At 47.3% G+C, this 21,473-nt stretch overlaps 2 protein-coding genes across 2 annotated transcripts; both read left to right on the forward strand.

Moving 5' to 3' along the window:
- The first annotated feature begins 2,431 nt into the window (after nt 1-2,431).
- On the forward strand, nt 2,432-4,138 carry LOC119391731 (uncharacterized protein K02A2.6-like). The gene is made up of 2 exons (XM_037659385.1): nt 2,432-3,168; nt 3,220-4,138. The coding sequence occupies exons 1-2, from the start codon at nt 2,432-2,434 to the stop codon at nt 4,136-4,138; spliced, it is 1,656 nt and encodes a 551-aa protein (XP_037515313.1).
- An 872-nt stretch (nt 4,139-5,010) lies between these two features.
- On the forward strand, nt 5,011-6,330 carry LOC119391732 (uncharacterized protein K02A2.6-like). The gene has a single exon (XM_037659386.1). The coding sequence runs from the start codon at nt 5,011-5,013 to the stop codon at nt 6,328-6,330; it is 1,320 nt and encodes a 439-aa protein (XP_037515314.1).
- Nucleotides 6,331-21,473: the final 15,143 nt, after the last annotated feature.

Consider the following 21,473-nt stretch of genomic DNA (forward strand, 5'->3'; position numbering starts at 1 on the left):
CGCTCAGCATAAATGTTGGTGAGGAGCAAGTTCGTGCGTCCAGCAGTGACACTGACGATACTTCGTGCAACTGAAATGCCATTGGTAAAGAGCAGCGAGATGATTTGGTCGGCAATTCCTTCGCCGTCAAACGTTGGGTCCCCAGCCACCGAAGCAAGGGTGCATCACCACAGCAGGACGACCGCATCGTCATCAGTGATACGTAAATGGTTATATCTCACCCATGAACAATCGACAAAACCAGGGCTGTTGCGGAACATTAATAAACTGTCCGGGATATTGATGACGGCGTCATATTCTCTTAAGAAATCCATGCCAATAATTGTCTTTGCAACAGCGCTGGTCCATCCACAAGAATGGTAAGATCTGCGGTCACAGTTTCGGCGGTGTTACGTCTTGTCGACTTTAAGGCATCCTATACTGAGAGTAATGAGGGCTTTTTATCGTCGCCTTGACTATTTGCAACCGTACCCCCGCAGTTCGCCGCCTTCAGTTTCCCCGGCGTAGGGTGGTTGACCTCCTTCCTCTGAGGTCAGTGAAATTGCGGCGGTGCGAGAAAGCGAGTGGGCAGGAGACGGAGAGCCTCGTCGACGTCCTAAACCCGGCTGGTAATCCTTGGCAGGGCGGGGGTGATGTACTGGAAGTCCTTGAGAATCAGCGTCGTCGCGGCGCGATACGTAGTCGTTGTTGGTGCGTCGATTGTCAGACCATGGCCTGAGAGGGCGAAACGAATCGACGCGGTGCCAGCAATGATGGGAAATGTGGCCCACACCTTCGCAGTTAAAGTGGACGCCTGTCTAAGTGCGCTATGCGTCTGTTTTGCGAAGCTGCGGACGTCGCAACGACTCCTCTTTTGACGAAGGCCATGGCATGTCAGCAGGTGGCTGGTCGTTTGCTGTCACGATGGCAGGGCGCCTCGAAAATCTCTTGTTGCAGCGGTCACCAAGGAATGGCTGCGTACGGCTGACGGTACGGTGGCAGGACGTGTGGTGGGCGTCGAAGGACGGTGGCGTAACATTTGGGACGCTGCTTGTGAGCAGTAGCAGCTGTCGAGAATGCGTGGCGGAGTTCGTCGCGAACGACTTAAATGATAGACGCCATGGTTTTTTTCACTACCGGAGCCCTCGAATTCTGCAGTTCTCGCGAACAATCTCTCTGATCAAATCACGCAAACATTGAGTCAAATGTCATGGCAGTGGCATTATTTTGGGCACTGCTGGGGAACCGATAGTACTGTCGGCATTGTTGGTGAAGTTTCCGATCAATAGCTAGCCGTGGGTTCCTCGATAAAGTCAGCCACGGTGTTTGGCGGGTTGCGCTCAAATCTATCGAGCAACTGCTCTTTTACGCCCGCATGAGGTAGCGCAAATTCTTATCATCGGTCATGTGCGGGTCATCTCTACTAAAGAGACGGGCCATGTCCTCAGCGAACATTGCGACTGTTTCATTGTGTTTTTGTACCCATAACTCTAGTAGTTGCTGGGCACGGTCCTGTTAGTCTACATTGTCAAAGATGTCAATCATCTGCGGTGGAATGTCGCTCCAAATTGACAGACTGCCTTCTCTGTTTTCATATCAACTAGGACCACTGTCGTAAAAGTAGAAATAGGCGAGCTTTTTCTCAGTGGACCACTGGTTGATCTCGGCAACACGTTCAAAGTGATCAGGCACCAGTGGTTGAAAAAGCGTTCCATTGGATGGGCTGAGAGGACCACTGCCTTGAGTACCTGTTGTGGGCTGGCGTTGGGGTGCCTGGGAGAGGGTTCCTACGCGAGGCTGAGCTCTGGAGCGAGGCCTCAGAACCGCCGATTGAAGCGGCGCACGGGAGCTGCAATCGGGGCGTCCGGGCTGGATCACCGGCTCCCAGTGAGGGTGCGGAGCATCAGGCAGGGTTGAGGCCCAGCACCTCCATAAGAGTCGCGGTACAAGCGAACAAAAGACAAGAACACCTTGCGACAGGGAACGAGCCTGTTCAAATCAGCTGAAGAGAAAAACTTTTTCATAGTCTTCCTCTTCGAAACATACTGCCCCCTAGCCAGAGTTTGTTAAACTTCTCCGTCGTCATTTATGTATACTCACCTGTCGATATTGCCACACGCGCTCCTTCCTTTCTGCTGTGTATGCAGTTGTGATGTGCTCGGGTAGATGGCACTGCCGCCTTGGGAGAATGTTGTGCGCGTTCCGGCAGATGGGGGGACGGTCGCGCGTCGAACACTCGGAGCCGGAGGCGAAGCTACGCGCGGTCTCTCTGTGACTTCCCACGATGTAACTAAGCAGTAATAAACCTTGTTATGTTGATACACAACATCTGGCGACGAGATGGGATTGCGTCGGACCCGGGGGCAAGCCGAAGCGAAGACATCATATGGTGATGCGCGCAGGCAAGTGAATTTACGACCGGCGGAGTGAAGCACGTCCTTCCCGCACAAACATGGCGACGTTTGGTCGAGTCGAGGTGTATGACAACAAAGAGCCATGGCCGTCATACACGGAGCGGCTCGATGCGTTCTTTAACGCCAACGGCATCGAGGACGATGAAAAAAAGAAGTGGATATTTCTGTCAACAGTCGGCACAAGTACGTATGCAACGCTTCGCAGTCTGTTGGCTCCCGATAAGCCTAAGGAGAAAACTTTCAAAGAACTTATATCAACGCTCAACAGCCACTTCAGCCCCGCGCCTTCGGAGATAGCCGAAAGCTTTCGTTTTCACTCCAGGGTTCAACTTGAGAACGAAAACGTCGCAGAGTTTGTCGCCGAGCTCCGGCAAATTGCAGAACATTGCAATTTCGGCACAGCGCTGAACCGGATGTTGAGGGACAGACTTGTGTGTGGAATTCGTGACAGAGGCGTGCAACAGCGGTTGTTAGTTGAGAAAAACCTCACTCTGGACAAAGCCGTAGAAGTTGCAAGAACGGCAGAGGCGGCAGAACTCAACGCAAGCGAGCTGCGCAAGGGCCACTCCGACAGACCCGCTTCTCCTGCTCAAGAAGGCTTGGCGAACCATCTCAAGTTCAAGAAAAGGCACGCGCACGCACCCAAGGGTCATAAGGTGCAAGAATTGAATCCGAGAGGCAAACCCAAGGCCGGACATCACGAGAAGTTCAAGCCGTGTATACGCTATGGATCCCGCGATCACAGGCCTCCGGAGTGCAAACATATAAACACGAGGTGCTAGAAGTGCGACAAAGTAGGTCACTTGGCCAGCTGCTGTTTGTCTAGTGATGACAAGGGAAAGCAGCAGCGGGGTTCTCAAGTGAACACGGTGCAGTCTGCGGACAAGCCACCTGAGTACTACCTGCATTCTCTGCGGACGCAGGAATCCTTGAAGCCCATTACAATGACATTAATTGTCAACGGAGTGCCATTGGAAATGGAGTTAGACTCAGGTTCTCCAGTTTCCATAATCTCGAAGGACACCTACCTGCAGCACCAAGGAGCTTTGCCAGTGCTTTCGCAGACAGACGTCAAGCTCAACTGCATGCGTGGAACCATACCGGTGCAGGGAACGTTGTCTGTTCATATACGTCTAGGCAAAACTGCAAGTCAGCAGACACTGCTTGTGGTAGCCTGCAAGAGTCCCAGCTTATGCGGTAGAGATTGGCTTGCAACCTTCAATCTTCTGCCACGCCAAGTAAACGCAACGCAGATGGATTGTGCCACAGTAGAGATCGTACGTGCGATGCTCTTGGAACTTGAAGACATTTTCAAACCGGGGTGTGGGACACTGAAAGGACCACCAGTGCATGTCAAGGTTCGACCTGATGCGGAACCACGGTACTACAGGCCTCGTTCAGTGCCATATGCACTTCGAGTCAAGGTTGAAGAAGAACTTCAGCGCCTGGAACATGAAAACATCATCACGCCAGTGGACCATTCCGATTGGGCTTCACCAATAGTGCCAGTTCTAAAAGCGGATGGGCAAAGTGTCAGGATCTGCGGCGACTATAAGATCGGAGTCAATCCAGCAGTGGTGACAACACAGTACCCATTACCTAAAGTGGAAGATATATTTGCGTCATTGCAAGGTGGGGTCAAGTTTTCCAAACTGGATTTTCGAGAGGCTTACAACCAAGTCCCAGTGGATGAAGAGACCAGCAAGCTACTGGTCATCAACACGCACAGAGGTCTCTTTGCCTAGAATCGCCTGGTATACGGTGTATCCTCAGCCCCTGCCCTCTTCCAAAGAAGAATGGAAGAAATCCTTCGTGACATTCCTGGCACGTCCGTATACCTAGATGATGTCTTGGTGACTGGCAGAACGGATGATGAACACCTCCAGAATCTGCGCAAAGTTCTACAGAGAATCAAAGAGTCTGGGTTGAGATTGAAACAGGAGAAGTGCGAATTCTTCAAACCATCTCTCGTTTACTTGGGCGATTAAATCAGTGCAACTGGTCTTCAGCCATCAAAGAAAAATGTTGAAGCCATCATGGAAGCACCCGAGCCAAAAGACGTCGGTGAGCTGAGATCCTTCATTGGACTCTTGTCATACTATGGAAAATTCCTCCCGAACTTGTCTACACTACTAGCACCCTTGTATGCTCTGCTCCACAAGAACAGCCCCTGGAGGTGGACAGATGAAGAACAAACAGCCTTCATCAAAAGCAAGAAAGTCATCATGGAAGCAAAGGTGTTGGCACACTACGACCCATCTAAGGAATTCGTGCTCGCATGTGACGCTTCGCCATATGGAGTTGGTGCAGTGCTTTCACACCGTGAAAATGGGGTGGAGAAACCGCTGGCATTTGCATCTCGCACACTCACAGCAGCTGAGCGAAACTACTCGCATCTGGAGAAGGAGGCCCCGGCCATCATCTTTGGTGTCACACGCTTCAGAGACTACTTGCTGTGTCGAAGCTTTGTCCTAATCACTGATCATAAGCCATTGGTTGGCATATTTCGTGAAGACAAAGCAATTCCAGCGATGACTGCTTGTCGCATTCAGCGTTAGGCCCTCACACTGGGAGCCTACAGCACCGACCAGGACGTCTCAATGGAAATACTGATGCCATGAGTAGATTACCACTGACAGAGCTTTATGCAGAGCCACCTGAACCACCAGAGCTGGTCAATGCAATCTCAAAGCTGGAAAAGCTAGCAGTATCGGTGAAGCAACTGCAGCAGTTCACTGACAGTGACCAGACTCTAAGCCAAGTGCTGCAGTGGGTCAGAGTTGGGTGGCCGCAGAGTCCCCCAGACAAAGCTTTCCAACCATTCTGGCAAAGACGGGACGAGCTGAGCGTGCACAACAATCTGCTGTACTGGGGAAATCGAGTTGTAGTGCCACATCCTGCTCAGAAGCATATCTTGGAGCTGCTACATGAGGCGCACCAGGGAATGGTCGTCATGAAAGGCATGGCAAGGTCGTTGGTCTGGTGGCCAGGAATAGATGCTGAAATAGAAAGATGCTCCCGGCAGTGCACACATTGTCCTCAGAACTCTCCGTTACCGGCAAAAGCAGAACCAGTGTCATGGCCTGAGCCGAGTGAGTGCTGGGAGCGGGTACACTTGGATTACGCAGGCCCATTTGAAGGAAGGATGCTCCTTATACTGGTGGATGCGAAGTCAAAGTGGCTTGAAGTTGCCATCGTGCCAAGTGCCACAGCTGAACAAACAGTAGAGCACTTGAGGGATATTTTTGCAAGGTTTGGACTACCAAGGTGTATTGTTACTGACAACGGAACACCATTTACTGGTAAAGCGTTCCAGGACTTCGTTCTAGGAAATGGCATTAAGCACCTGCGAACAGCTCCCTTCCATCCAGCGTCAAATGGCTTAGCTGAGCGTGCTGTTAGAACAGTGAAGGACGGTCTCAAAAAGACCACTGGCGGAGATCTCAAGCTCCGGCTTGCAAGATGGCTGCTTATGTACCGCAGAGCACCCCGCCCAAAGGGAACATCGCCCTCCGAGCTGATGCTGGCATACCCAATGAAAGCAAAGATGGACCTTTGCATTCCCAGAAGGGGGGAAGAGGTGAGGCCAAAACAGTCACAAACAGAGTCCAAGGAGCATGCTGAAAAGAAGAAAAAGGGACCAAGGTTCAAGAAAGGAGACAAGGTGGCAGTTCGAAATTTCGGCAGAGGTCCCAAGTGGTGGTTGGGCGAAGTTGAAGAAATAAATGGATCTTCTATGGTAACTGTTTCAACTCCCCAAGGGAAGGTTCGTCGCCACAACGACCAAGTGAAAATGCACTTGGACCCTCCAGCACCCAGTTCTGCGGATACAACACCCACCGAGGAAAACTGTGTAGCAAGCACCTCGGGCAACATAGAGGCCGCAACAGTGCCATCAGCAAGACGTTCAACCCGAACTATCCGCAAGCCCCAATAAACTTTAGGGAGGAGGAGTGCTGTGTATGCAGTTGTGATGTGCTCGGGTAGATGGCACTGCCGCCTTGGGAGAATGTTGTGCGCGTTCCGGCAGATGGGGGGACGGTCGCGCGTCGAACACTCGGAGCCGGAGGCGAAGCTACGCACGGTCTCTCTGTGACTTCCCACGATGTAACTAAGCAGTAATAAACCTTGTTATGTTGATACACAACACTTTCTATGTTTTGCGTTACCGCCCCCTTACACGTCTTACAGCTGCCTTGCGGAAGCCGCGCCAGAATGTCTGGTAATGTTCCGGATTGTAGTAGATCATTTTGTTAATATTGCGCACATGACGCGAAAGGTCAACGTTAGGTGTATGCGAATATTCGAGTTTCGAATTCGAATCGAATAGTTCCTAATCGAATAATTCGATTCGACTTTCGAATAGCCAGTATTCGAAGTTTCGAATAATTCGACATGACGAATATCTGAAACGCGACAAAGGCCAATGGTGCAACTTGGTTAGGGTGGGGTGGCTAAAACTAACGCTAACGTCGCGTTTCGTTAAACGTTCACCGACATCCTGGTTCAAAAGCAAGCGAATGTTGATCTTAAAGCAGATTATGTCATTTACGCACGTAGAAAAACACATGAGAAAGCTATCAAGTCTTTTACAACTTCGCTGCCGAAACGAAGCACGGACATCTTGCGTAGTTGGGTCGCATATGCCGCGAGCGCCTTAAAACGACCTGACTGGCCGGCGAAACCCTCGGTGATTGGCCTTGCATATAAAAATTTGTTGACGCTGGGCACTCTCCAATGCCGCACCGCATCAGTCGTTCCCATCGTTCCGGCGCGCAGTTAAAACGATGCTGTGAACGGGCGCACAACGTTACCGTTGTCAGATGAGTCATACTGCGCGACCTTGGGGGAAAAAAGCTACCTACCGTACCCCCCTCTGTTAGCTGTTAGGAGGATACGAGTGGCGCTGCTGACTGGAATGGTGGCTCTTCTATCAACATGCTTGCGCGCCCATAAAAGCTGAAAAAAAAAGACTCCCGAACAAGTGCGTAATGAAGCGGTCAGCACACCGTAGCGTCCCTGATGTTTCATTTGTCTTCCCTTAGCTGGCGGTACACATTTCGCGTAATTATACTATAAGATATTCAATTCGATATTCGATATTTTTGGCCACTATTCGGCACTATTCGATTCGAATTCGATTCGAGATGAGATTTCACTATTCGCACACCCCTAGTCAAAATTATTCTAGAGCTTGCGCGATCACCAGTGACAAGGCTCGAATGTTCGATGCCGCATGTATAAATGCCGACGCGTCTTGCCGCTGTTCAGTTTGTCGACGGCGGACACTGTTCGCCGCTATCAGTGTACACTGTGTATTTCTGTAAGTTGACTTGCCGTTTCCCTGCCACAAGTTTGGCCAAATAAAAGTTTCAACTTGGACACGCCGACTGCTGCCTTTGTCGGCGTCACAACCCCGTGAGAAGTGAACACACATCATGATATATTCGTGTGGTGGCAGCGTGATTAAGCGACGCCGTCGAACAATACAACACGGCTTAGATGGCTCTTTGACGACTCCTATCTATTCATCTTCAGCAGTAGCATCAGCCTTATATCGGGTCACGTTGATACTCACGTCTACTCCCACTTTAGTGTTTATTGATCAGAGGTGTGAGGTACGGAGGTGGCGGGTGCCTTGACCTCCGACCGCAAACTTTCATGGGAAGTTTTGATAGAGATATCAAGTTGTTTCTCTAATGAAGTTGTTTCTCTCTCTTTTGATAAGCATATCTCGTGTTAGTCTTGCTTCAGTTACTGGGCCCAGACTAGCGCTCGGTTTCTTTTAATAAATTTGTTCTCGTGTTCCCTCGTGTGAGTCGCGTCTGTCACAAAATCTTTCTTAATCAATTGCAACCACTGACAACTCTTATATAAAGGTACAAGGTCAAAAGGCGGGACGTAGAACACCGAATATGTGAAATATTCACGGTAAAGAGCCTTGACTCTATAGATCAGCAAAAAAGCGGTGCTCACTCAAACTCACTTAGCATATATATTTTGCCGTTAGAGCTCACTCGATGTCAGATTCACTAAAAGTTTCCTCAACCGGACTAACTCAAGCTCACCATAATATTACTCAGCGGTACTCACTTAGACTCAGACTCAGCGCTAGATCTTAGTCTGAGTGAGTCGACCCATGAGTGCGTGAGCGTATATATAGCTTTCTTGATCATGGTTTCAAGCATATATCGGTAAAAAAATGTGGAGCTATCTCAGACTCCTTCAAGAAATATACATTGCACTTAAGGCTCACTAGGACTCCGACCCACTAAAATTTTTCTCAACAGGTGTCTCACGAAATATTACTTACCCAATCACAAAATATTACTTACCCGGCCCAACCTGAGTCTGAATGAGTCTGATTGAGTCCACTCATGAGTGAGTTTCCTGACCTATGTAGAAGTCTGCTTCACGTAACGTTCCGCAGTACGTGGGATCTGCTCAAATTTTTTCTTGCGAGCGTTTATTGCAGTAAGGTTACGCTACTATCGTTTGAGACGTAACTACATATTCCGCGCTACTATAAACAAATCAGACGCATGCAGCACTCTCTGTTTTCGTGCCGCATTATTGGGAAGTACTACCTCGCTTTCATTATGCACAATGTTTTATTAGGTATTTTCGTTCTCTCAACCAGAGCAATACTTCATGTTTGGTATGCCACCGTTCTTGAAAACACACTGGCACCCATCTGATCCGCAGTCCTCTTTAGGATCATTATGTGTGCACGCCTGAAAAAAAGCAGTGAATCTGTGAAATAATTATAATTATTTTTTTCTCAAGTACCAGTAAAAGCCGCAGCTAAGTGTCGTTTTTTTCGGGATACACAAGAATAGCAAAGCAGCTACGCTGTGAGGATCGCACTCGGACCATGGCGATAACGCGTGAACTGCACCACAGATTAGACCACTCGACCGCCGTGGAAGTGTGCTCGTCTCGTACCCCGGAGGGCCGGGTTCGATGCCGACCGAGACCGAAATGTGCCAAATTTTGGTTTGAAAGCCACTGATACACTTTGTTTACAGGAACCACTTTCCTTGCGACCAGTGCACTGAGCGAGGTCCCCGATTAACATCTCCACCGTCGAAAGGCCGCTCTATCTACGGATATTGAACTACATTAAATGCAAAGCACTTTACAGTGATCCAAATGCACTTTGACCGCATCTATCTATCTATCTATCTATCTATCTATCTATCTATCTATCTATCTATCTATCTATCTATCTATCTATCTATCTATCTATCTATCTATCTGTCTATCTATCTATCTATCACCTGGGCGGTCTCGTAGTCGCCTCCTTATACCAAATGTGGCATTATAGCAAATTTGGCAAATGCGGCGGCCGCATTTGAGTGCGCCACTGCCATCTAAGTAGACAGGCCTTAAGTATTTTCGATGGATGCAAAAATACTTAAGGCCTGTCTACTTAGATTTTTGTGCACGTAAAAGAACCTTAGGTGGTCGAAGTTTCCTGAGCCCGCTACTACGGCGTCCCTCATGATCATACCGCTGTTTTGAGGCGTAAAACACCAACAATTATTGTAGTGTATGTCGAACATGATTGACAGGTAATGATATGAAAGTTCTGGCAGTCAACTGCCGGGTAACTGTCGGCTGCTAAGAAAAAGAAGACGAATACGGCTTCAGCTTTTGAGTCGTCTTAAGCGAATTCATAAGGGACCATGTGACTTTTGTTTGTTTTCGTTGCTTTTCGCCTCGAGATCTTTGAGTGGCGCCCTCTCGCGTGGGACATCAGAGAGACGACCCTGGTGCCGCTCTTCGGGCGCTCGCTCGCTACGTGAATGCTTCTCGACGCTGCCGGCCAGTTTGTCCTGCTCGAGTTATTGAAACATTAGTGGGCAAGCTCATAAAGCAATTCGTACTGAATGTTCAAGCAAAATGCCCCGCGAAATCGAGCGGAGTTGCCCTCAGGAGCACGCTCAGTGCCGATTGCTCCTGGTGTCGTCTGCTAGCCATCAGTCACTAACAACAACGCGTTCCGCGAGAAACTACTCTCTCACTACACCTAGCATCATTTCATAGACATTTGTATGGATGTGCATATACTTGGTGACTGTATTTTCCTTGTAATCAATGTTCTATTACTGTTATTAGTGTCGCTGTTATGTTGCATTTATTTGTATATTTGAACTGTATACGTTCTCATTTTTCTTTCTTTTTTTCTGTAAGCCCCCCTTACCCTATGCTCTAACGAGAGCCTGTAAGGTATGTTAAATAAATAAATAAAAAAAAAAGTGTACATCTTTATGTACGGCGACGATTTCCTTTCGCTGCAGTTCTATGGCAGTGGCGCACTCAAAATGACTTTCCGGCCCGTTTCCGATCACTGGCTTCAGCGTTCGGCTTCCGTGTCTGCGCTAAAGCGTAATATACATATACCGCGTGCTGCGCATGTTCGGTTGACAAGCCTGCCCCTTCGGTCAATTGCTTTGTTCGGAGATTTAAGCGCATGAGAAAAGACGTCTGATGTTATTCAAATAAATTAAGTGGTTGTTACAGGCAACAACCTTTGATTAGATCCACATTTTCAGCAGCTTCAGGGCCCTTCAGGAAAAATGACGTCTTCAACTGCCCGGTGCCTACGAGAACCTTTTTGCAAGCTGTGGACCATCGCTGCGCTTTCCACATCAAACTGCGGGCAAAGCGAAATGAAAGGTTTAATGTACCCGATGTTACCGCAGAAGGCACAAAACGGGGAAGCGCATCGCCCTGTCTTGAATGAACAAGCCGGGGTTTATGCGGAGCCGGTTCTTATGCGGTCGCTTATTCACGAGAAAGTCCATGGAGTCGCTTGTTCACGAGAAAGTGCATGGATTACACACGCTTGGTGTGGAAACCTGTAGATCGCCTTAAAATGATTGCGTATCGCATCTTTGGTGTTCTGGTGTGTCTTAGGGGTTCTTACTTTTGGAACAGATGTCCGCGCTTCGCATGCAAGGGCATCAGACTTTTGATTGCCTTCAATGCCAACGTGTGATGGGATCCACTGAAACTTTACATAAAGCTTTTGTCAATAAGGTGTTTAATGAGCGCCGGAGATTGCCTTCTGAACTTTTCTTGAGGTAGGCTACGATGCAATTTTTGTAGCGCCGACTTGGAGTCCGTCAGCACTGCATCTCGTGCAGAAAAAGATCGGAATTTTCGCAAAGCCGCGGTGAATTAAGCACTTTCTACCGTTGTGGACGAAACCACGCGATCCAGGTGGCCCGACCATGACACGCCAAGGCATGGTATGCAGAAAGCCGCTGTGCAGCTATCCGTTTCTGTGGACACCGATCCGTCGGTGTACACTTGTAGATGGCCGCAATACATGCTGCTCAAGTGGTCCAGCACAAGAGACTTTGCTTGCGCGGCTGGAATGGTGCGTTCCGCCGGTAGCTTGGGTTGCAGGCAACATCCACAAAAGACCATGGCGGGTCCATAGGGGGCCATTTAGGCGATTTCAAGCCTAAATATCGAAATGTGTTCAACGCCGCATTGAAATGTGAGCCAGCTCTTGCTCTTAGCCTCCTGAGAAGCGCCGTTCCTGCGAAGGACTCTCCCAGTCTTGAGAGCTGTGCCAACAAGGCCTGAGACGCCAAAATGCGGAGCGGAAGAGTCTCGGCTTCACTGGTGACCTTCTTGTTTGAAGCCGCCTGAGGATCTCCCATCGCCAAGCGAAGATCCTTTCTGTGCACTGCTTCTAAGCGTTCGAACTGGCTCGGTTATGGTGATATCAGCGGCAGCTGATAAAGAATGCGGCTTGTTATGAGCGCAGCATTCAATTTCAGCATGGACATAGGATTGTTGCCCCAACGTACCCCTGCCATGCGACGAAGAGCGTTGATATTTTGCACTGATGTAGTCAGTATACAATCAACCGCACTTCGCCCTAGTAGCTTGTTGTCGATGGTAACGTCCAGGAAACCGACACTTGTTGCAGTACGATATGAGTGGCCTCGAATATGGACGTTGCCAAGGCATATATGATTGTGTGCTTCAGGCAGGCATCGTCAATGGGCCCCAAGCCATGGGTGTGTCGCGAAAAGCTCTTCGTTTCGTACATGAATTTGTCAGAGACCGATGTGTCCGGGTTAAGCTTGGAAATGTAACGAGCGAAGAGCGACGCGTTTCCCTCGGCGTCCCACAAGGAAGTGTTCCAGCTCCCTTGCTTTTTAACGCTGCCATGGTCAGCCTTCCTGACACTCTGAACGTAGCTCTGAAAGCAGTTAGAATATCCATCTATGCAGATGACATCTGCATTTGGATCTCAAGGCACCAACAGAAACGTTTGGCCCGGATAGCACAGGGTGCCATTTCAATCATTGAACGTCACTTGTCGACATTGGCCTGTCTTCTTGAGCGGAAAAATCAGCCTTCATGCTCTTCCCGACAGTGAGACGGAAGTCAATACGTCTGTCACTGAATATTCGAGTATGAATCTCGCTCACGAGCGGTAAACCGCAAGACTGTATTTATCGTAAGGGCGCGAACTGTACCCCATGCCTCACTGGTGGCGTTTCATTCGGAGCCGATAGTACTTGTAACTTGTTTTATTGTGGATCCAACTCGCCCAAATATGCGCTAGTTGTCAGCAATAACCCACTGGTCGATGAAACTATCAATTTTATTTTGTCGGCATACGTCTTTGTACACAGGTCCACATGACTACAGCTGGGAGTGGAGTGTGAAGTTTCGTTACACTTAAGTCTGTTTGCATGACGCTAGCTTTTGCGAATAAGCCGTAAAATTGTTCGCGCTTCGCTTCTAGACAGTGTAGACTGTCTTACACTCTCTGCGCGGGACGCTCGCGCTTTCAAGTAAGGTACTTCAACGCCATCCAGCCCAATGAGTGACGCTACGTACTCGGGGGCATGATCCTGATCGCGATGGTCCTGTGTAAATAGAAGATACACTAAACGTTAACATTTGTTAACCCGATGGAATGCCAGCAGCCATTTAAAGAACTATCATTACAAGAAAATACAGCTAGTAGTCGAGGAACGCCGTGTGACGCGAGTGAACTATAACGAAAAGGCTGCTGTTCTAGCCAGAGCCTAGCAGACGGCAAAAGCCGAATCGCCGTCTTTGCGTCACCGGAGCACCATTCGCAGTGCCGCCATTGGTGGCGCACGAGGGGAATAGTACTATGAAACCAAGTACCGTTTCTCAAGATCACCTTCCAATTTGTCAAAAAGTCTCATTTTGACAATGTTCTGACCTAAATAAAGACTTGACCCTCCAAATATGAAAGCCGCGAAAGAAAACCGAAGTATTAAACTAGGGCTCTAAATTACTACGCTGAAGGCAAAGATACTAAAACGCCAGTCGAAAAAGAATGACCTCACGATTGAAAACAAATCACTGGAGCCAGTACAATAACTTCTCTGTCTTGGTCAATTACTAAAAGAAGAGGCTTCTCACCAAATGAAAATTAACCGAAGAATAAGGATGGGCTGGAGTTGATACGGCTGGCACCCACAAATAATGACAAGCACTCTGCCGCTGTCCTTAAAACTAAAGGTATCCCATCCCGGCATTCTGCCAGTTTGAACATACACTGTAAATCACTTTGCACCCTTACAGCCTTTTCAAGCAAGGAAAACACCCTTTGGCCTTACCGGAATTTGCAAAAATCAGCGTCTAAGGGTGCTTTTCTTCCCCAAATAGTCTTTAAGGGGTAATGGTTTAACTAAAACACCCTTTAGGAGCAAAGGGTGTTGTTGGTTATTGGAACACTTGTGGGCCATACGAGAGCGTGCAGGATGATAGCTGGGACGCGCTGATGAAAACGTTGTATACTATTAGACGAGTTTAGATAATAATATCTGTCCATTTTAGAGCTATCTACAAGCACAGCATACATTTACACCTATTCTGTTAATGTTTATTATCCATTTACAGGGAACAGGAATATCCTCACCGGCACTAAACGGCAACTAAAGATACTATGGCTATATATACGAGATAGTCGGAGTAAGGCTGTCTAGCGCGAGCGCTGCGTGTGGAGTATATATAAAATTTGCAGTGTTCTGTGTGGTTGGGCGCGTACGTGCACTTTCTATGACGTAGTCATCTGTAATTGCACGTTCCTTGACTGGACGACTTTAATTTGCACGGTTTTTGAGTTATGAGTGTTTTTAGGCCATTAGCAACACCCCACGATAAGGATGTTTAGGCCATTGGTAACATCCTATGCTACGACGGGTTTGATCTGTGAAAGCACCTTTTTTTCTAAGGTGCAAGGGTGTGAGTCATTGACACGGTGTAGAACAACTTGAGGGTGTAAAGTGGTTTACTGTCTAGGGAAGGGTGGTAGAACGGGCTAGTTTGTAGCGCCGAACACCCGGCGAGACAAACGATGGTGATCGTCAGGCACGTAGCTAGGATTTGTTTCGGGGGGGGGGGGGGGGGCACGCCGTAATTGTTCGAATGAAAGTCTTTCTCTGGCAAAAAGACAAAAAAGTTGCCCGGGAATATATAAGGCTGGACGAATTTTTTTGGAGGGGTTGGGGGCGGGCACCCCTAGCCCCCCACTTGCCTACATACCAGGTGATGACTATATGTATAGGGAAACGTAGTAGAGGACGGCCGGGAGTACGATGGAGTGACGAAATTAAGAACCTGTAAAGGAAGCAGCGCGCAAAGACGAAGGACGGAGAAGAGCGGCAAACACTTCAACTGATAAACAAATCTCACCGGTAGGCACTCCTAACCACCCCTTTTTCTGTGGCTGATCATTCTAGTTCCTGCCCACCAAACAGGGTAGCCAACAAGACGTTTCAAACGAGAAGCATTTCTTAGCGAACCATAGGCACTTTGACCGTTTCTATCAACGTATCTATCTATCTAGCCGCCTACGTTTGGGCGCTGTTGTGATCGCCTCCCTATGAGTGCCGCATTTTGGCTATTTGATGATCCATGACATCAAAGATATTGCGCGAATTTCGGCTGTGTTTGTACTTGTCTTCTTCTGTCCGTGTTTTCATCGCGCAATGCCTTTGACGCCTCCTTAAGTTCGTGTAGGCCAAGATTGGTATGGGAGGGTGATGGGATTTGACGAATATGACTGTATGGCCGTAACATGACTAACTTGAGAATGATGTCGCGTACATCGTCAAACCCTTTCCTCCAGACACGCGTGGCACCGTGGTATGCGGGTATGCGCCACAGCTGATTGACAGTTCATACCTACCCAGGAACAGCGAAAACTGGCATTGATAATTTAAACGCGAGAGCATTAAGACAAACAGAGATAGGTAGTCTTGACCCGACAAATGCAAAGAATAAAAATTGTTGCAGTGGCTTAGCTCGGCTATGCCAGGATAACGTAGCGTTAGGAAAGGTTCGGCTAATTATTCTTAGCTTTCCTGATTGTCTAGGATTAGCTTGATTATCATGCTTACTGCTGCTCCAATGACACACACACATGGTATACGTATTATGTGGCACATGTATAATTATTTTCCAGGCAACTACTTCGGGATCCGATGAGTTAAGCTTCTTCGCTCTTCTGCGCCGTTGAGCAGAATTTGCGCTCTCCTTCTCCATGGCTATACCACACTGGCAAACGCCAGTGAGAGGAGCTATCAAGCGGCTCCAGCGCAGTGCCAGGCGGCGACTGCACAGCAAAGGCGAATAGCTGCGCGCGCCGGCGCCAATACGTCTGCCAAAGCTACGACGTCACTCCTCTGGAAAGCGCAGACCGGCGGTCGCGGAGTGCGCGAGAAGTTGCCGGCTCCGGTGCGTGACATCACTGATCGTCGCGCATGCGCAGCACAGCTCTTGAGGATCCACGCGAAACTGGCTCGACTAGGCCAGTGTAGCTAACGCTACAAAATCAACATCCCAGGAGGAATCGAACTCAAGCATTCTGCGTGGCTGTCAGGTATTCTTCCACAGAGCCACGGCAGGTCTTGCAGTTGCTTTGGAAAAAGACGCTATGCAGTCATAATGTCTGCACAACGTCAAGTGTGGTTGCAGTGCGGGCTATTTACCTTTATAACAAAGAAACATTACATATGTGCTCCTATGATACAGGCGTGATGTCGGGTTAACGTCAATTGTGGTTCCAGTGTTGGCTACACTTTTAGAGCAGTCTAATGAATAATCCATTTGTATTCCTATGATTCCGCAAGTTGTACTCTAGCGTTACTCGACCCCGGAGGAATACGCTAAAGAAAGTTGCTTGTGATATTCACATCATCGCACCTTCAAGTGCACTTCCTTTCAATAATACTAACGTCTGTGCTGTAAAGTGACTGCTGATGTTACGCCAGACCATAGGTTACCCTGTAAACGCCAGTGTAGTATATAGACGTTTCTGGTAAGCCCACGATGTGCACAGAACTACTTCACTTAAAAAACACGTCGATCCACCTCGTAACGCTTGGATCAAAGCCAAAAATGTGCAGCCCAGACAACTGCTCGCCGACAGCTTTGCACAACACCGATTCGTACAAGGAGTGGGATCTGCCGAATTTTATTGCGATACCAATTATATAGACAGTCTCGGCTGATTTTCTTGCAGGTCGCGACATGAGCATATCTTTTTCTTTCGCGCTCTCTGTTGGAGTGACACATACCAGTCGTGCATAACCGGCGTAGCTTAAGTACACCTGGTATAAATTGCTGAATCAAGTCTATTAAGGAAGAAAATGTGAAAAAAATGGCAAACACGACCGAAATAAAAAAAGTGTGTTAAGTTTGAGGCGCCTTGGTGCCTTTACTGTTTCAAACATAAGCTTGAAACCAATGTCAAATAAAGACAAAAGCCTTTGCAACATTTCTACGGAAGATCATTTTCTTACGGGCAGCGCAAAAAAAAAGAAAAAAAAAGTTGAATAAGCGAAGTTTTTCATAAAGTTCATTTTCAAAAAATAAAATAAAAAAGTCCACCGGTCTCAATTTTGACGAACATTTTTTATCGAAGAGCGCTTATGTCAGTGAACACACGGTTTTAATATCATATGTCCTCATTTGGTTTGTTCGCGAGATATAACGGAACAAAATGATCCTGCTGTGTGTGCTCCTTTCATTGCGACTGATGGCTGTTATCAACTTGCATTGTGCGTAAATCTCAGTTTTATTTACTGTGCTGCTGCAAAACTTTGCTCTGGTGGCTTTTCGTCGATAAAAATGCGTTCCCAGATTTTATTTATGTCAAGCGTGTGCGAAAGTGGGCTAATGCCACCCTCTAAAGGGTGATTCCATGACAGATCGAACATGCCTGTCTGGTCGATATTTTTGTTTTGCTTGGGTTCTTTATATGTTATGTGGGCACATTCAAAGTGGACGGAATCGAAAATATTATTTCCAAGAAGAGCTCCCAGCGCGTGAAAAAATATTTGAAGGTGGCGCCGCGGGCCTCCTGCTTTTTTTCTCTGCAATGTTTTGTGATTTCACGGCCGAATTTAACGCGAACTATAAATGATGTGTAGAAATATTTTTGCTGATTTTAATACGCATTACTGTGAATTACATACATGCTTTTTTATGCCGTCCTCAAAAGGCAAAGAAATGTGAAAAAATCGCAAACCTGGTCCAAATCAACAAAGTTTGCTAAGTTTGATGCGCCTTGGCGCCTTTCCTATTTCACACAGAAACTTCAAAACAGTGTCATGCATAGCAAAGAAACTTCGCAACATTTATGCGGAAGATCGTTTTTCTACAGGCAGCGCAGAACAAGAAGAAAATAGTTAAAGAAGCGAGATTTTCCAGGAAAGCTAACTTAAAAAAATAAATAAAAAATACTTCGTTCTCAATTTTGACGACATATTTTTATCAAAGAGCGCTTATGTTAATGAAAACACCGTGTTAATATTTATGCCCTCATTTGCTTTGTTCACGAGATTTAGTGGGCCAAAATGACCCACGCTGTGTATGCTCACTTCAGTGCGACTGATGGCTGTCATCAGCTTGGATTGCACGTAACTCTAGTTTTAATTATTTACCTGCAGTAAAACTTTGCTGTGGTGTCTTGTCAAGAAAAATGTATTCGCAAACTTTATTTGTGTCTAGCGTGTGCGGGGGTGGACAGCTGCCGCTCTCTAAAGGGATAACGCGTACGCAGTTTGCAGCTTACAACCTCAACTTACCCCGCCTTTATTCGCTAATCAGAAGCACACGAGACACCGCGAGCACATGGTTTAGGTGACTTTATCAAAACACTCCTTGCGCATCAAACAAATGATCTGTATGCAGTGAAGGCCAGCTTAATCTGTAACTAAGTGCCACAATCAGCAGGCGCGCTGTTATGCAGTTGTTTTCTGACTGCCTGCTTTCTTCCCTCCCACTACGTGCATTGCACGCTCTAACCATCTTCCCCATTCGACGCACACTGTGCCTGAACAACATTTGTAATAAGTTAGCTCAATAATTTCAGAGCCGTTTATTTCAGTTCCCGCTATCCCATGTTTTTGGCGTCGCAGACAAGGTCTTCCTGTATCATTGTATCATCTCGACCTTTACATCAGCGTTTCAGCAGCGATAAAACTTGCGTTGCGGCATGATTAAGCCATAAGTGGCTGAAGCTGCCCACTTGATGATGTTTTGTTGGCACTTTACTAAAGTGCTTTCCCACGTCGAGAACAGCAGAGGTTCGTGAACCCTCGTGAACCCATCGGTGGCGCCCGACGGACATTATATCCTTTGTTTTGACAACGACTGTGGCCTACAAATTATTTATCGCAGCCCAAAGCGCCTAGACACCCTTGGTCATAAAATGTGAATCCGTGAGCAGTTCTGGAAACTCATTCATGGCAGCTGCGCAGATGTGAGATAATGTGTGCGGCGCCGTTCAGTATAAACGTTTCAACTTGGTCTAGCTGTTCACTACACGCGATGCGCGCGGCCCATGGCTACGTCCGAGTATTTTGTGCCGATTATTTACGCGTTCAAAAAAAAGAAGATTGCTGGGAAAAACATTTTCTTGGCGCAGTATTTTTTTCCTTGTTTTTTTTTTGTTGTTGCCTACTTCAAGAAGCTACTGTCATAGGCTGAGGATCTTCGCGACACCTGCGAGGTCTGCTGGCTTGCTTTACTCTCCTCAAGGAAAACCTGTCTACATCTATAGCCGCGATGAAGTAGACCAAGCGTTTCTTCAGGAAGAGGAAGCGATTGATATCTTGAACAGGCGCACCCATCTTTCCTCTGATGCTTGTAGGCGAGGAAGTAGGCTGCAAATTGTGCACACGTTAGACCTTCAGAGGGCGGCAGCAGCCCACTTTCGCACACGCTAGGCACAAATAAAATCTGGGAACACATTTTTATTCACGAAAAGCCACAAGAGCAAGGTTTTGCTGTAGCAAAATAATTAAAACTGAGATTTGCGCACAATACAAGCTGATAACAACCATCAGTCGCAATGAAGAGAGCACGGCTAATTTGGGCCGTTATATCTCGTGAACAAAGCAAATGAGGACGTATTATATGAAAACCTTGTGTTCACCGACATAAGCGCTCTTCGATAAAAACATTTCGTCAAAATTGAGACCGGAGTTCTTTTATTTTATTTTTGAAAATCAACTTTTTTGAAAAAATTCGCGTCTTTAACTTTTTTTACGCTGCACGTAGAAAACATCTTCCGCATAGATGTTGCAAAGGTTCTTTTCTATATTTGACAATGTTTTCAAGTTTCTGTTTGAAATAGGAGAGGCGCCAATGCGCCTCAAACTTAGCGCACTTTTTTTATTTCGGCCGTGTTTGCCATTTTTTCCCATTTTCTTCCTTTTGAGGACGGCATAAAAAAGCATGAATTTTATTCACAGTAATGCGTATTAAAAACAGCAAAAAAAATTTCTCGTCACATCATTTATAGTTCGCGTTAAATTCGGCCATGGAATCCGAAAACATTGCAGTGAGCAAAAAAGGAGGCCCACGCCGCCATCTGCAAATATTTTTTTGGCGCGCTGGGAGCGTTTCTTGGAATTAAAAGTTTCGGTTCCGTGCACTTTGAGTGTGCCCACATATCATATAAAAAAACCAGGCGCAACAAAAATATCGACCGCACAGGCATGTTCGATTTCTCGCGGAATCCCCCTGAGGGCCCTCGTTCGCTCAGGTAATTTTTCAACTAAACAGAGCGGCAATGAATGCGTTTGTTCCGCGGCACAAAACAAGTTGTAGTTTGAGAGCTGTTCCAGGCCATTTTGTCTCAATGTTTGATGAATGAAGCTTACTTTCTGATAGACGGTAGCTCCAAGATTACCGCTTCATTACACTACACGCGCACTCTACGCCATCATCACGAGGTGACAATGAGTCATTTGTGATGTCATCGGGCTCAACACTCTTTTGTAAGAATTCTCTTTGAAGTTAATCGCAAGGTAATCGATTTTTGGGCGAGTTTGTTTTGCATACCAGAACACCAAAGCGCGCACAAACAAGGGACAGGAGGATCGTGCTGTCGTGACCTCCCTCTGTCCTTGTTTTTTCACGCTTAAGTGTTCCGCTATGCTCTTTGGGGTGCGAAAGGCGCTGTAATCAACGTGGCGTCTTAAGCTTGACTGACCACCTGGCATGTTATCCCCGGTGTCACTTGATATGTATGACTATAGAGTGATCGCATAAACAAAACATCAAAACAAGGGGACCTCGCACTATCAAGTATCGTCGCTTTCTGCGCAGCCAGAGAAGCGTAAATGACAGTAAACAGCGCGATATACACTGCGACGAATAGCATCCAGACGGGAGAAGCTAAGTAACGTATAACACACCATTGCCAAATGCTATCATTAGTCTGTTAAACACACGCCAACCCCTCCAAGATCTGTCATCGGCTGAATCTCTCGACACGTTAAAGACAAGAGAGTAATGAAGTACATCAACCCCACTGGCTGCCCTTCTAAATGTCCAGTAAGGCCAGAGACCATGTTTTTAACAGTAAAATGAGTGTTCGCCACAGAATCATGGAATGACTAGCCACTTTATTATTACGGGTCACCGGTCTTACCTTTATCGTCGTTAACACGAACGGTGGCCGACCAAGTTTAGTCGGGGTAGTGTTGTACTCTGAACATTTTTTGCTGCCTTTCTTTTTTGCCGTCACACAACACTTAACGCTATTCAAAAAGA

This window comes from Rhipicephalus sanguineus, chromosome 4 (genome assembly GCF_013339695.2).
Source record: "Rhipicephalus sanguineus isolate Rsan-2018 chromosome 4, BIME_Rsan_1.4, whole genome shotgun sequence".
NCBI lineage: Eukaryota > Metazoa > Arthropoda > Arachnida > Ixodida > Ixodidae > Rhipicephalus > Rhipicephalus sanguineus.